This window comes from Pelophylax lessonae (assembly GCF_965119305.1).
Source record: "Pelophylax lessonae genome assembly, chromosome: 4".
NCBI classification, from domain to species: Eukaryota; Metazoa; Chordata; class Amphibia; order Anura; family Ranidae; genus Pelophylax; species Pelophylax lessonae.
Window position 1 is genome coordinate 135,383,731 of NC_138771.1, and position 16,971 is coordinate 135,400,701.

A 16,971-nucleotide genomic window follows, 5' to 3' on the forward strand; every position below is an offset into this window, starting at 1 on the left:
ATCACTATCCCTGCGGACTCTATTTGTGCCCCAGAGTGACCGCTATAGGTGGGCGTGAACCAAGATGATGGGATTTTAAGGGTGAGGCTTGTAAGGGTATATGTTTAAGATAAATAATTCAAAAACAAGATAAAATAATGATTTTTATTACAAATTCATAAAAACAGTCACATACAGTGATACATCTTGATATCGCAAAGATACTTAAATGTATATAGAACCATTGAAAGGTGCTAGGGGTCACTCGTGTCCAACATGTTTCGCCGAGAGGCTTCTTCTGGGACAATACAGGAATGGTGACCTCTACTGGTTCTAAGTATGAATAACATACAGTCAGTTTACAAAAATATACCAAGTTAATTACAATCAAATATAGAAATTGCAATATAATAGGGCTCACCACAAGTTGTATCTAGAGCAAAGCAGCCATATCAGCGTCCGTGTATCAGGGATCATAACGATCCATCCAATAGCGGGTAATAACCCTGAACTACAAAGTCCAGCCAGACCTGATCCCGCTACTTTAACAGGAACCGGACCGAGCTCGGTCGAACGGGAATAAATCTGAAAGAACCAGCATTCCATAAAGGAAAAAGCTAGTTACTAAAAATTCCACATAATACTGAAATCAAGTGTATATAGGTACATTACCCACGTTCTCCAATAGTAGGGCAATAGCAGTGAAAAAATCATGCTTAGGTTGTGAAAGAAAACAGAGAGCTACATAGAGTGATAAGGCAAAGAAATAAGAGGGGTTAATGAAGCCAGGGGTGCATAGACACCATGTGAGGGATCTAGATGTAACATATAGTTATAGACCAGGTGCAGACCAATGGTAACCAACGGTTAAAAATGTGCAAAGTTACTGGGAGTGAACTAGAGGAGGTGTCCGATGAGAATCTACCCAAAGAGTGAGTATTTAGAGGAGAAGGTGGAAACACATGTAACCAGCAGAAACTGTGAAAGATAAATGCCATTATTGCCGTACAAATGGGAGATCGTTGTAGCGAAACTTACCTCATATGCTCCGGTTGATGGTAACAGACAGCCGCGCCACTAGTCGTGGCCTGTCTGTGCCAAGTTCCGCTCGGCGTTATAAGCGCGGTCCCACCGGAAGTGATGAGGTACCTCATGACCTCCGACTGGTCACTTCCGGTGCGGGCGCCATCTAGCGGTCCCAATCAGAGCTGCACCGCAACGAAGAGGTACAGATGAGTGGGAACGCTGTACATCCGCTATCAAAAGAGAACGGACTCGGGGAAAGAATGTGGGAGGAGAAGAGTAGTGTAAATCTCAACAATCCCACCCCCGGCTTGGCGCCCGAGCCCCTGTCAAAAAAGAGATAAGCAGGAAAAGAGCCGGCACATTGGATTTAGTCGCGATCTGATCCTATATTGATACACGGACTCCGATCTCATAAAGCTACAAAAATAAGAGGGAAACAAAAAAAAAAAGAGAAAAATATAAATATCATAAGGGAATATATATAAATACTTCACAGCACATGACCAACATGTGCTGTGATTAATTAGTCATAAGAAACATATGATTATTGACATGGAAGGTATACAATAGTATCCTATCCTAAGTTCTGGCATCACAATGGATTCCTGTGATGTTAATACAGTATTACGGTTTGTCTAAATGCTGAATCAATAGGTACATGGACAATATAGACAATACAAAGCATAATCACATAAGGAGTTTCAGGAAGAACAGAGGGTGGGGAGTGTTTTTATTAGTCTTATGGTTACATATATGTAGTGGGCAATAATGCAGTCCTAGGTTCATTCCAAAAAGGGTTTAAATGATAAGGCCGTATTTAAACCTGGTGGCCTAGTGGCCTGTAATTTATAGATCCACTTTACTTCTGCCTTGAGAATTGCATTATCATAGTTACCCCCTCTGGGATTCTTCTTAACTGCTTCTAATACAATAAATTTAATACTAATCTAATACTAATGATGAAACAATCCAGGGATTCCCTTTAGGGACCCCTCTTCCCACGCAACTGGTAGACGAAAGAAAAGGACCCATAGACACCTTTGTAATAAGAGGACAAGCAATAAATCTGGAATAGGACACACACACAGTGATACCCCTGTTTTGGCCCCTGCAGCACTCTTGCATGCAGGGATCAAGGATGGACTATCAAATTCCACTCAACAACCAACATACAATCAAGGGGAGAAAAAGAATCCTCTTGATATTATCAATCTTTCCTCCCGATCACTCTCACAAACCGAAAAAGAAGTTCTACAACTAGGCCTAAGTTTCTGTCCAGATCAACAAATAAATAAATTTGAAGTGGTCAAAGACCTTCATTTATTTGCAAGGAATTTGACATATAAATATATCTTTGACAAAAACAAAGGCCAAAACAATATACGGGACGAGGATCTATACAAAGGATTCAAGGCCCAAGATTTTAGAAATCTCAAAACAATGATGCAGTTAATCGAGGAAAATAAACAACATCCAGACTATTCATCGTCTGATTCCTCTTCTGATGATGAGGAGGAATCACGCGATGAAATAAATAAATTCAAATCCAGATCAACACGTTTTCCCAATCTCCAAACTTGCCCAGCTATCTGGGCTTTTGTGAAGCACACCCAGAAGGAGATCGACAGATTGGAGGCCCCCCTACCTGGGGCCTCTAACCTGTCGGCCCCCCAAAGGACTGCTTTAGATGACCTTGTCCATGACGACCTCGTTGTCATTAAACCCTCGGATAAGGGTGGCAACGTGGTCGTCATGGACAGGCATCAGTACGAGACCATGTGTCTCGATATTCTAAAAAATGAAGAATGGTATAGACCAGTGTCTATCGAGGAAGTTGATATCATGAAGGGTAAATTCAAATCTATAATCTTCAATGCCCTACAGTCTCATGTGATTAACCAAGAACTGTATGACTATTTAAACGTTAAATGGCCAATCTTGCCAACGTTTTATGCGTTACCCAAAGTACATAAAAGCCTTGAAACACCTCCAGGGCGCCCAATTGTTTCAGGTATCGGCTCTATCACTGAACCTTCCAGTAGGTTCGTTGATGACCAATTACGCCCACATGTCATGGGCCTACCCTCATACCTCAGGGATACTTTAGAGCTCCTGAGAGTTCTGGAGGGTCTCAGTGTCCCTGGTGGCTCTCTTTTGGTCACCCTTGACATTGAGGCCCTCTATTCTAGTATCCCCCACAACAGAGGTATTGAGGTTATCACCACCTTTGTTAAGGAACAGACCCATCGCACTTGGGCGTTGGCAGATTTTACACTTCAACTACTGAATCATATTCTCAGATCCAATATCTTTGTATTCGGCGAAACCACTTACCTCCAGGTACAGGGGGTAGCGATGGGGACTGCTTGTGCCCCATCGTATGCCAACCTGTGCCTGGGGGGGTGGGAAAGGGAGCTATTCGCCAATGATGGCGCTTCGATGTACCTGCGCCACCTAGCGTTGTGGCGCAGGTACATCGACGACGTCATCGTTGTATGGACGGGCTCGGTGTCCACCCTTCTGGAATTTATAGATTTCATATCTTACAATAACTATAATCTAAAATTCACTGTTCAATATGATACCCAAAAAATAGCCTTCCTTGATACTACAATATATCTTACACCTGAGGGCAATATTTACACTTCCCTATACCGTAAAAATACGGCAGGAAACACTATACTTCATTATACTAGTAGTCACCCGCGATCCCTAATACGCAGTATCCCGTATTCACAATATCTTAGAATACGACGCAACTGCTTTCTGGATGATGACTATAAACAAGAAGCTAAGGCCCTACAGCAAAGGCTTTTGGTCCGTGGCTACAGCAAAAAATTACTTAAAAAAGCCTATCAAAGAGCCAATCTCCAACCACGAGATAGGCTTATTTTTGGGTCACGTCAGACTAAACCTTCAAATACTACTAAACTAGTTACCAAATACAGCTCCCAACATCAAACCATACGTAAAATCTTGGATAACAATTGGCACTTCTTAGCAGACGATATTACGGTCTCAAAATACATTAAACCCTACCCAGAGATAGTTTATCGTAAATCTGCCTCACTTAGAGACAAACTTGTACACAGTCATTACAAACTAAAGAAGGATGAAGATTACCATGGAGCAATGGGGGGCTATGGTACTTATAAATGTGGCCAATGCTCAGAATGCCCCTGGGTAAAAGAGGGGTACACCTCCCCTCTACCTCGGGGAGGAACTTTGAGACCTAGGTTTAGGGCTACTTGCCTTACTGAGGGTGTTGTTTATTTAGCTACATGCCTCTGTGGGGCGTTTTATGTAGGGAAAACAATTAGACCCTTTGCGAAACGCATCCAAGACCATCTGTATTATATGGACACTGGACTTATGTCTACACCCATCTGCAGGCATATAGGCCTAAATCATAATTTCGACCCCCATTTTATTAAATTTATTGTATTAGAAGCAGTTAAGAAGAATCCCAGAGGGGGTAACTATGATAATGCAATTCTCAAGGCAGAAGTAAAGTGGATCTATAAATTACAGGCCACTAGGCCACCAGGTTTAAATACGGCCTTATCATTTAAACCCTTTTTGGAATGAACCTAGGACTGCATTATTGCCCACTACATATATGTAACCATAAGACTAATAAAAACACTCCCCACCCTCTGTTCTTCCTGAAACTCCTTATGTGATTATGCTTTGTATTGTCTATATTGTCCATGTACCTATTGATTCAGCATTTAGACAAACCGTAATACTGTATTAACATCACAGGAATCCATTGTGATGCCAGAACTTAGGATAGGATACTATTGTATACCTTCCATGTCAATAATCCTATGTTTCTTATGACTAATTAATCACAGCACATGTTGGTCATGTGCTGTGAAGTATTTATATATATTCCCTTATGATATTTATATTTTTCTCTTTTTTTTTTTTGTTTCCCTCTTATTTTTGTAGCTTTATGAGATCGGAGTCCGTGTATCAATATAGGATCAGATCGCGACTAAATCCAATGTGCCGGCTCTTTTCCTGCTTATCTCTTTTTTGACAGGGGCTCGGGCGCCAAGCCGGGGGTGGGATTGTTGAGATTTACACTACTCTTCTCCTCCCACATTCTTTCCCCGAGTCCGTTCTCTTTTGATAGCGGATGTACAGCGTTCCCACTCATCTGTACCTCTTCGTTGCGGTGCAGCTCTGATTGGGACCGCTAGATGGCGCCCGCACCGGAAGTGACCAGTCGGAGGTCATGAGGTACCTCATCACTTCCGGTGGGACCGCGCTTATAACGCCGAGCGGAACTTGGCACAGACAGGCCACGACTAGTGGCGCGGCTGTCTGTTACCAATCAACCGGAGCATATGAGGTAAGTTTCGCTACAACGATCTCCCATTTGTACGGCAATAATGGCATTTATCTTTCACAGTTTCTGCTGGTTACATGTGTTTCCACCTTCTCCTCTAAATACTCACTCTTTGGGTAGATTCTCATCGGACACCTCCTCTAGTTCACTCCCAGTAACTTTGCACATTTTTAACCGTTGGTTACCATTGGTCTGCACCTGGTCTATAACTATATGTTACATCTAGATCCCTCACATGGTGTCTATGCACCCCTGGCTTCATTAACCCCTCTTATTTCTTTGCCTTATCACTCTATGTAGCTCTCTGTTTTCTTTCACAACCTAAGCATGATTTTTTCACTGCTATTGCCCTACTATTGGAGAACGTGGGTAATGTACCTATATACACTTGATTTCAGTATTATGTGGAATTTTTAGTAACTAGCTTTTTCCTTTATGGAATGCTGGTTCTTTCAGATTTATTCCCGTTCGACCGAGCTCGGTCCGGTTCCTGTTAAAGTAGCGGGATCAGGTCTGGCTGGACTTTGTAGTTCAGGGTTATTACCCGCTATTGGATGGATCATTATGATCCCTGATACACGGACGCTGATATGGCTGCTTTGCTCTAGATACAACTTGTGGTGAGCCCTATTATATTGCAATTTCTATATTTGATTGTAATTAACTTGGTATATTTTTGTAAACTGACTGTATGTTATTCATACTTAGAACCAGTAGAGGTCACCATTCCTGTATTGTCCCAGAAGAAGCCTCTCGGCGAAACATGTTGGACACGAGTGACCCCTAGCACCTTTCAATGGTTCTATATACATTTAAGTATCTTTGCGATATCAAGATGTATCACTGTATGTGACTGTTTTTATGAATTTGTAATAAAAATCATTATTTTATCTTGTTTTTGAATTATTTATCTTAAACATATACCCTTACAAGCCTCACCCTTAAAATCCCATCATCTTGGTTCACGCCCACCTATAGCGGTCACTCTGGGGCACAAATAGAGTCCGCAGGGATAGTGATACCATTTTATCTTTTTTTCTGTTCCCAGACTTTGCTGGAAGTCGCTTTCCTTGCTTTAATAAGGGTAGGAATGACTGAAGCTGACAAACCTCTGTCCTTCAGTACTTGGGTCTCAATGGCCAGGCCATTAAACCCAGCGACTGTAAAGCATGATGGTAAATTGGTCCTTGAGACCACAGACACTCCCTGAGACGAAGTTCCCACGGAACGTCTACGACTAACATGTCCAAGTCGGCCAGGCCGTCTTGAGGAGGCCAGCCTAGAATTTCTAGGACCACTGGCGCTGATTGGATCTGAACCAGGCGTCCCTAGAGGTATCTGGCCCCGACCATCCGAGAAAGTCTGGTCGTTTTCTGTTCCCACACATTTATCAGATACCTGATAGTTATCAGGAAAGGTGATCTTTTCTGGTTGAACCTCAGGGACCGAAGTCACCCGACTAGAGGCTACTTGGCCTATCTGGTCAACCAGATCCGATTCCTGTGAGGTATCGGAACTAATCTTAGGAAAAGTTTAAGGAAAAGATCTATTCAGGGAACGGTAATTACCGCTTCCTGTTGGAAGGGAAGAATCGCACCGGTAGTAGAGGTTGATGCTCGATCTAATGTCCTGAATACCGGTAAAAACGTCCCCCCACCCTGAAACCGGGTGGGGGCGCACCTTCAGGCTGTGTACTCCTTTGCTTCGGGTTTGGCTGGGTTGGTCCTTTGCTTGTCCGACCAGCCCTTCTTGAACCCTCCTGGAGGAGTCTTGCCTTTCCCGCTAGTACCAGCCGGGCGCCCTTTATGGGCGGTAAAGAAAGGTCCTCGCTTGTTGCGAGGTCCCTTAGCTTTAGCAGCCTGTGGCAAAAAAGTGCTCTTGCCCCCAGTGGCATCCTTAATGATTTCATCTAGGTTGGCCCCAAATAGACGATTCCCCTGAAAAGGGAGATTTGTCAAGGTCTTCTTGGAACCTAGGTCAGCTGACCAGCATTTTAACCACAGCACACGTCTGAGGATCACCGCTGTCTTAGATGCATGCCCTAATAAGGGAGTAGTGTCCAAGGCTGCGTCACAGATAAACTGTAGCCCTTGTATAATCTGTTCCATCAAATCAGATGTCTCCTGGGGAATATCTTTTCCCCTAAGATCTTGGCGTACCATCTTCGCCCATTCCGTAAGTGTCTGGGAAACTAGACCAATAACAATTACTGGTCTAAAAGCTGACCCTATCAGAGAGAAGATGGTGCGGGACTCTGCTTCCATCTTTCGATCCACCGGATCCTTAAAGGACGAAGTGTCCTCCACTGGAATAACCGTGGCTTTATTCAGCCTGGAAATAGGCGGATCCACGACTGGTGGTACCGTCCATTTCTTAATGATGGATTCCTCAAACGGATAGCGTCTAGCAATACGCTTGGAAATAGTAAAAGTACGTTTAGAATGCTCCCATTCTCCTTTAATCTGATTACCGAAACATTTAGGTACAGGAAAAGCCTTCATCGTCTTGATGGGCTTATTAGTACCAAAAGGAATCTCTGTTTCAGTTGCCTCTGCCGGTAAAGCCTCAAGTTTTAAGGTTTCCTGCACTGCCACAACTAGTGCGTCCACCAATGCTTCTTCCTGAATAATAGCAGGAGAAGAAGCGTCCTCCTCACTGTCTGAGGGGGCTTTACCTGGGATAACAGCCCTTGCAGAGGAACCTGCAACTGCCGTGACCATCTCTGAATCAGAGTCAGAGGTGTCAGATAGTATAAGGGTAGGCGGGGGTCGCTTCCTTGACCCCCGTCCCTGACAGGCCGCCTCCACCCGAGCCACCATAGACTCCAAAATTGCTGTAAATGACTCTATACTCTGTGCACCGGCGGGTCCCGTGGCCCCCTCGAGGGAAACAGGTGGGGGAATATGTGTGGCAGGGTCCATGATAACTCCAGTTACTTCCTGGATAATATAATTCAAAAATAAAACTTTTCTTTTTTTTTTTTTTTTCGACTCCCAGCGCCACAAAAGCCCCTTAGTGTTACCTGCTAGGGATCCCTATCGATCGAGAGAGAGAGAGATAGACCCCCAGGCTCACCACTTGATGCTCAGAGTTTAACTGCAACAGGTTACAGCGCTGTCTTAACAAACAGGAAGTCTTTTGGCTGGCTGCCCAGGAAGAAAGGAGGCGGCTCCGCCCCTCTGTACGCCTTCCGGCGCCTCCCCCAAGCTCCACGAGGTGTTTGGATCACCTCAAACATGGCCGCCCCCATGCTGGAGACACGAGGCTACGCCAAAATGGCGGCTCGTGCGATCCAGCAAAAAAAAAATGGCGGCGGCCCGTACTGAATAGCGGTGTGCTGCAGGGCACACAACACTCTCACTGCATGGGGATATGGCGTGGTTGGCGGTACCGGCCCTGGCGGACCGCATGGCCGTTCGGGAGGCCTGCTAATAGCTGGAGATCTGATTAGGAAGGCAGTCTACATGTCCGTGGCTTCTGACTGGTAGGTAGCTTATTCTTAACCCATAAGATTCCCAGAATGCCACAGATTACATCTTTAAAACATGTATACAATTAGATTGTTAGCTCCCAAACCAAGCCTCCTGGCTTTTTGCACACATAAAATCACACTCAAAGTAGGAGGATCTGTGTCATGTTGTAGGATAGAAAGGGACTCTATCTTACCATACAGAGAGGGGCCCGCGTTCACCACAAAACCCGTCAGGGGGAAAGGGGGAACATACTACTCACCATACCGGAACCAGGCGGGCACCAACTCCTGACAGTACCCCTCTCCACCGGGGCGGGAGGGCTGTCGACCGATACGGACGCCGTGACTCATGGTCTTTGGCGTTTCAGCGAGACGTTTAACTCGCGTGGACAGTCCTTTAATGGGACTTTGTCGCGGCCGACCCAGCGCGGAGCTATGGCCTGCACGCGCTCGTAGGCTGAACTGGGGTGACCACCGGATCTCAACATCCAGCCCGTCGCCCAGTTCAGCTTTCTTGCTTGAAGATCTCACAGGAACACTGGAGAAAAAAGCTGTCTAAAAAAATCCTTTAAGAAAAAATTCTTGCCAGGACCTAAGATCCCAGCAAGGTGTCTAGGTCCTTACTCCTAACTAGACAGAAAATAACTGATTTGCTGAGGCAGAGAGAGAGAGGATATACCCTCTGGGACTGCCCCTGGGGTGTGGCCAGAGCTTTTTAATTTCCTGTCTAGTCCTGCTCCTGTGGAGGCAACATAACCCGAAGGTGGTGTATCACCGAGGACTACGTCTGTCAATGAGCGCTAGAGAAATAAAGGTTTAAAGAAAAAAAAACATCCCTCAAGAGGGAACAGCCCCTCAAACTGCAGCCTGCAAAACTTTGCAGCCAAAAGAAGCATCCGTAGATGACAAAGTATCTACCACATAGAATTTTGTGAAGGTATGTACGGAAAACCAAATGGCCGCCTTGCAAACCTGTGATATTGAAGCCTGATGACAGATCCCTGGAGGTTACCTGCGCCCCCCTCCAAAGAAAAATGGGAGGGGGGGATCTGTACATACCCTTCTATGGTGCAGGTAACCCTCCAGACAGAACTCCTCACCACCGAAGTAGGGGAGCTGTCGGCAAAGGGACCCCTGCAACTCAGACACAAGCCCGGTCATTTGCAACCCTGCGAGATGGTAAACTCGTGGGCCTGCCTCTGTCCATGAGGCTATTGTCGCGGCCCACCTAGCGCGTAGCTGCAGCCTGCACGCGCTCGCTGGCTGGGCTGGGGGGGACCGCTGAATCTGGATTATCCAGCCCATCGCTCGGCAGTTGATTGTAGATCTCCCGAGAGAAAAAAAACAAAAAAAAGGATGTAAGGAAGGAGAAAGTTGCTAGGACCAGAGATCACAGCTGGGAGCCTAGGTCCTTACTCCTGACTAGACAGATTAAAACTTTTTACCTAGAGCAGAGAGGAGGGTTATATAACAGCTGAGGACAGCCAATCGGCGTAGTCAGGTGTTTTTTGTTCAGCCTAGTCCTACTCCTGGAGGAGGCAATATAACCCACTAGTTATGGTTTATGGAGCGCTGTGTCCGCCGATGAACGAAAGAGAAATACTCTTTATTTGTATGCTAAACTTAGAACAAAACCGTACAGGTCTCAGGGTGATTTGGATCCTTTTTTCACTGAAATCACATCTGCAACCCCAAACAACATTCTAAAATTAATATCATATTATTGTTAAAAATGAATGAAACCTTAATAGAGGATCTGCCTGGTTTACTGTGAGTGCTCGATGCACAGATTAGAGTGATCAGATCTGTTAAACTGCTCACACCATCTGTGATTCTCTGCCTTCTCCCATTGCTCAAAATATTGAGAGTCTCAGGCTTGACCAGCTGCTTAGCGGTCATGCGAGTCTCAATTCTTAGTGATGTGTGCTAGAAGGGAGATGGTAACTTTCACTTTCTACCACAAGAATAAATGTGGTAGGAACCCACCATCCACACTACATTCTCTGACAGCTCTATCTCCACTGTCCACACTACATTCACTACTAGCACTGTAATGGCCAGGAATCATCAACTGGTCAAATGAGGAATGCACAGTAACTTGGAGTTAACTAAATAAATGCAGAGTAGGATTAACATTGCATACTGGATAAAAAAAACAAAAAGCGGTGCTTACAGTACATACAAAAGTGTAACAACTACAGAAGCCACTTGGAGCAGTGTACAACTGGCAGCCCAATACATTAGTGTCTTTGTGGAAGCTTTGTAGAGATAGGTTACAAAAAAGAATTATTAAGACAGTATTTCAAGTAATAAATTACAAACAGCTGCTTGTGTCTCCCTTGGAACAAACACCTCTCTCACAGCAAGGGGAGAAGAGGTGGGGTGAGGCTATTGTGGATTTTCATGGTACCATACAAAGGCTTGACATATTCATTGGATAAAATTAGACTTTATTCAAAAACATAATACAATTAAAAAAAAACTACATATCTAAAACATACAGACATTCCTTTCAGTCAATTCAGTCATTTTCAGCAAATACCATCTGAATGTTGGACGCTCGATATATTTCGTGCTTTTTCAGGAGCTTATAGGACAGTATTATAGAGCAGTAGACACATTTAATGCTGTAATGTAGGATAATAACAATGGTTAAGTTGAATTGTACATAAATTTGTGAAGCTGTGATTTAATTGTGGTGCAAACTCATGCATGCTTTCTTACCCAAGGCGGGGCCACAGGGCAAATGTCTGTGGGTGGTATCTGGTAGGTGTTTTATACAGGGCAGTACCTAGGTGGTTAAATATGTCCAACCTACCTACTTCTTCATTATCACACTGTATTATTACCTACCTGTGGTTTAGTTAGTTCTATTGCAACATGTTGAACTTCCATGTTCCAGTCTAACTTTGGTGTCTGTAGTTCTATCTCTGCATTAGGGTTGATGTAAAGCTTCGCTGATGCAGAAACTGGCTTAAAGACTTAAAATACAAAAATAAAGATTTGGTCAAAATGTATTCACAAACTATATATCCAACAATAAAAAAAAAAAATTACTACTGGCATAAAATAAATCAGAAAGTTGCATGTGTTTCCACTGAAATTACAAATAAATATATTTATTATAAACATTTTTTTTTATAGTGTAAGTAGGGTGTTAGAACCTCTTTTAGGGTATTTTTAAGCTAGTGTCTCCATTTAGAAAATGTATTTTTCCTTCATTGTCCAGTGACACCCACCCCCGGGATAGGAAAAGCTGGGTACACAAAGATCGAAATTCCTGCTGAACCGGCCAAATTTCAATCTGTGTGCGGTCTTCCCTGTTCAACAGACGCCAATCATGGTTACGGCTTCTTATGAACAGTCCGGCTAGAAAACCTTTAATGGCTGCAGTCGCTGATTAGTGTATTCTGACAGCAGAGGAGTCTCTTGCTTACGTGGATGCAGGAATCTGTAATTTATTTTTTGTTTAGCCGCCTTCTTAAACCAAAAAAAAAAAAAAACTATTAGTACGTACCCAGCTAAACTTTTAATTTGGAACACATACTGCAATAAACCAGAATGATATTCTAACCTTCACCAAACTACTAAAAATGTGGGTTTTGCAGATTGTATCCAGTTAAAGTGGTTGTAAACCCACTTTAAAGATTTTTACCTATAGGTAAGCCTTTATTAAGGCTTATTTTTAGGTGTTGTAAATATCTCCTAAACATGCACCGTTTAGGAGATAGTTACAATGCATGCAGCCGATGACGTCATCGGCGCATGCGCTCTGAAGGAACGGCCGTGCCGTTCCTTCAGAGCCCTGTGCCATGAATGGCGTCTCCCGCACGCATGCGCGGGAGTGATGTAATCGCGCCTCCGGCCAATCAGATGGCCGGAGGACACGAACCAGGACGGCCGAACATGTCAGCCGTCCTGTCACTGAGCGGATGGCACTGCGGCTGCTTCGTTTTAATGTAAGTACTTCATAATGAGCTAGTATGCGACGCATACTAGCTCATTATGCCTTTGTCTTTACAGGTTTTTTTTTTGTTCTCATTTTTTTTCAGAGGGTTTACTTCCTCTTTAAGAATACAACTTGCCTAATTAAGAATACAAATGCCTTACTGTGGAGACAATCTTTTCAATAGGGTTACATTAGTTCTACTGAAGGCTCAGAGAGACCAACTTGCAGGTAAAAGCACAGAAGAATCAAGCACTTTAAATTAGGGATAGACCAATTATCGGGGGCAGATATGCACTTTCCCCTATATATCAGTATCGGCCCCAGAACTGGCCTATATTGTCAATATTTTTGTGACACCATCCTGCCTTCTTAGGCCGCCTCCCTCGCCTTGGACAGCCTCGTCTGGAGTCGGGACTAGTCTCGCGGGAGTGTATTACAGCCATACACCCACCCACAGCAGCCCGGTGCCAGCCAGCCACCCACATCCACAGGCCCTGAACCAGCCAGCCAGCCACAGGCACTGTACCAGCGAGCCAGCCAGCCAGCCACCCACAGGCCCTGTACCAGCCACCCACAGGCCCTGTACCAGCCAGCAAGCCACCCACCCATAGGCCCTGTACCAACAAGCCCCCCCACAGCCCCTGTGCCAGCCACCCACCCACAACAGGGTGCCAGACAGCCAGCCACCCACCCACCACAGGGTGCCAGACAGCCAGCCACCCACCACAGGGTGCCAGACAGCCAGCCACCCACCCACCACAGGGTGCCAGCCAGCCAGCCAGCCACCCACAGACAGGGTGCCAGACAGCCAGCCACCCACAGACAGGGTGCCAGACAGCCAGCCACCCACAGACAGGGTGCCAGACAGCCAGCCACCCACAGACCGGGTGCCAGACAGCCAGCCACCCACAGACAGGGTGCCAGACAGCCACAGGCACTCTACCAGCCAGCAGTCCACAGGCCCTGTACCAGCCATCCACCCACCCACAGACCCTGTGCCAACCATCCACCTACCACAGGGTGCCAGCCAGCCATTAGGCATTAAACAAAAATTAACATGTTCAGTACCAGATTTGTGTCAAAAATTGTCTTTATTTTTCAAAACTTTAAATGTTCAAAATATCGGCCCATATCGGCCGATACCGATACGCTGTGACCAAAATATCGGTATCGGCCCTGAAAAAAGCATATTGGCCTATCCCTACTTTAAATGCTTGCTTGCAGCGTTTCTCCGTTCCACAAAAAAATTTATTTTTAACGACATGCAATGTGCTCTTTTTGTTACTGGCAAAGTTGACTACTTCAGAGTTTTTTATAGCACAGCCTCCTTTGTACTTTATAGCTCTCTCCTTTCCTTTGATTGTCTAAAAACTGTGTTAGTAGTTCTTCTGCTCCTCCTTTCACCTCCCCATATAAACATTTATGGAGCAGCCTGGGGAGGGACAAAGGAGTATATTATAGAGCGGAGGTCAGCAACCTGTCACAGGCAAGTGACAGTAATTTGCATTGCTGCTTGGTTGACCCTCTCTTGGCAAGACAGGGATGTCAGCGTTCCATCTTAACTTGAAGGCCTCATACACACAGGGCGTTTTTGCAGCTGCTTTTAGGAGCGTCAGCTCTGTTTTTTTTTGCAGCCTAAAAACGCCCCTCCGTGTTATCTTATAGCCTCATGCCCACACCGACGTTTTGAAGCTTTAAGTGGCATAGGCGTTTTCAAGCTGCAAAAAAAAAAACCCAGGGTCAGTGCATTCTGAGAACTGGCGTTAGAGATGTAAAAACGTCTGACGCTGCTAAAGGCTGCTTAACGTTGCTTAAACAGCGTTAGGCCACGTCATACGCTTTTTTTTTTTTATGTAAAAATCTATGGTTCCATATGGGAGCCCATTGATTTGAATGGAAGTCGCATCCAAGTCGGATCAGGATGATCCGACTTGTGGTGCGACTTGCGCTCTGAGGATCTTGAGGGGGAACTCTACACCAAAATGGGAAAAAAAAACAGCGTGGGGGTTCCCCCCAGGTTCCAAACCAGGCCCTTCGGATCTGGTATTGATTTTAAGGGGAACCCCACTCAAAAAATGGCATGCAGTCCCCCCCAAAATCCATACTAGACCCTTATCTAAGCATGCAGCCTGGCAGGTCAGGAAAGGTGAGAGGATGAGTGAGCAGCCCCACTCCCTACTGGACCATACCAGGCCACACGCTCTCAACATGGGGGGTGGGTACTTTGGAGCAAGGGGGGCTCTGCACCCCCCACCCCAAAGCACCTTGTCCCCATATTAATGAGGAGAAGGTCGTCTTCCCAACAACCCTGGGTGGTGGTTGTGGGGGTATGCGGGGGGGGGGGCTTATCGGAATCTGGACACCCCCTGTAACAAGGGGGCCCTCCAGATCCCGGACCCTCCCCCGATGTGAATGAGTATAGGAGTATTGTACCCCTACCCATTCACCCCAAAAAAGGCTGTGTAGTGTAAATAATGACAAGAGACGGTTTAAAGAAGTCCTTTATTAGAAATTTTCCTTCGATCTTCTCCCTCCTGTGATTATGCCGGCTCCGCTCTTTGTGGCTTCTTATATAGCCATGGGAGCATGGCCACCTGGTGACTTTACACAGAGACCCCGTCCCCTTGTGTCGTCACCTTCCAGGTTACTAGATCCGACACCCGATGAAAGCGGATTCTGCCTTCGTTCGGGTCGCTGGCCAGCCAGCGGACATGCCAGCTGGTCGCTCAGGCCTCCTGGTGGGGCAGAAGAGCCCGTAAGTGGACGGTACAACCTCTAGAAGCCAAGGTCGCATATTTGCATACAGTCGGCATAAAGGGGTTAAAGTAGTTGCAAAGCCTTAAGGTTTTTCACCTTAATGCATTCTTTGCATTCTATGCATTAAGAAATACCTTCTGTGCTGCAGCTCCCCCCCCCCTCCCCCAACCCACCCCTTTTTCTTACCTGAGCCCGATCTGATCCAGCAATCTGCATGAGCGCAGCGGCTCTCTCCTCATTGGACAGAATGATAGCAGCAGGAGCCATTGGCTCCTGCTGCTGTCAATCAAAAGCTGTTACACGGGAGCGGGGGGCAGGGCTGAGTCCCGCTGACTGTGGAAAGCAGCTTTCCATGGAGGCACCCAATGAAGAGGGGCCTGGAGGGCCAGCAGGGGACCCCAGAAAAAGAGGATCGGGGATTCTCTGTGCAAAATGATTGCACAGAGCAATTAAGTATAGGCATATTTGTTATTCTTATTTAAAAAAAAAAAAAAAAAAAAAAACCACGTGTACAACCACTTTAAGTCATGGAAACAAAATAAACATTTTGAGGGTACTTTTAGATTATGAACAGATAATCGGATTTTTGTAAGATCTTACCGTAAACTCCTTTTCTCTTAAGCTCATTGACAGACGTAGTCTTCTTGATTCACAAGAACTGGGTTATGTTGTCTCCGCAGGAGCAGGACTAGGCAGAAAGAAAAAACGTTCTGGCTCCACCTTAGGGGCAGTCCCTGAGGGTATATCCTCCCTCTCTCTGCTACAAGGCATCAGTTCTGTCACAAAGCAGCAACAGAGAATTTAACCCAACCCAAGTCAATGATAGAGGGGCGGGTACTACGTCTGTCAATGAGCTTAAGAGAAAAGGATTTTACGGTAAGATCTTACAAAAATCCGATTTTCTCTGTCGCTCATTGACAGACGTAGTCTTCTTGATTCACAAGAACTGGGACATCCAGAAGCAGTGCCACAAATGAGGGGTGGGATTGACCGAAATCAAAATCCAATCTAGAAGGCCCAACCGGTGCCAAACTAGAAGTTTTAAAGGCTCATTATAAACAAAGAATGAGACTCAAATGAAAATTTCCAACGGAAAAAAACCCTCGAGGCAGACCACTGGTCTCCTCAAATGGCGGCCTGCAAAACCTTGCGGCCAAACGAGGCATCAGACGATGCCATTACATCAACTTTATAATGTTTTGTAAAGGTATGCACCGACGACCAGGTAGCCGCCTTGCACACCTGGACCACTGACGCCTGATGGCGAAAGGCCCATGACGCACTAAGTGCCCGAGTGGAGTGCGCCTTAACAGGGAACGGGGGCTCCCGACCCTTAATAGAATAAGCCTGTACCACCGTCTGTCTGATCCATCTGGAAATAGTCGCGGCAGATGCAGGCAACCCCTTTTTGGGTCCATCCGGGATCACAAA

General features: G+C 45.5%; 1 protein-coding gene across 5 annotated transcripts in view; it reads right to left on the reverse strand.

Moving 5' to 3' along the window:
• VPS13C (vacuolar protein sorting 13 homolog C) overlaps window positions 1-16,971 on the reverse strand; it is a 555,353-nt gene that overhangs the window by 421,634 nt on the left and 116,748 nt on the right. For all 5 annotated transcript variants that reach the window (XM_082257056.1, XM_082257055.1, XM_082257057.1 and 2 more), the window contains one exon: window positions 11,688-11,815. In XM_082257056.1, the coding sequence (XP_082113182.1) occupies window positions 11,688-11,815 (128 nt within the window). The remainder of the gene's footprint in view (window positions 1-11,687; window positions 11,816-16,971) is intronic.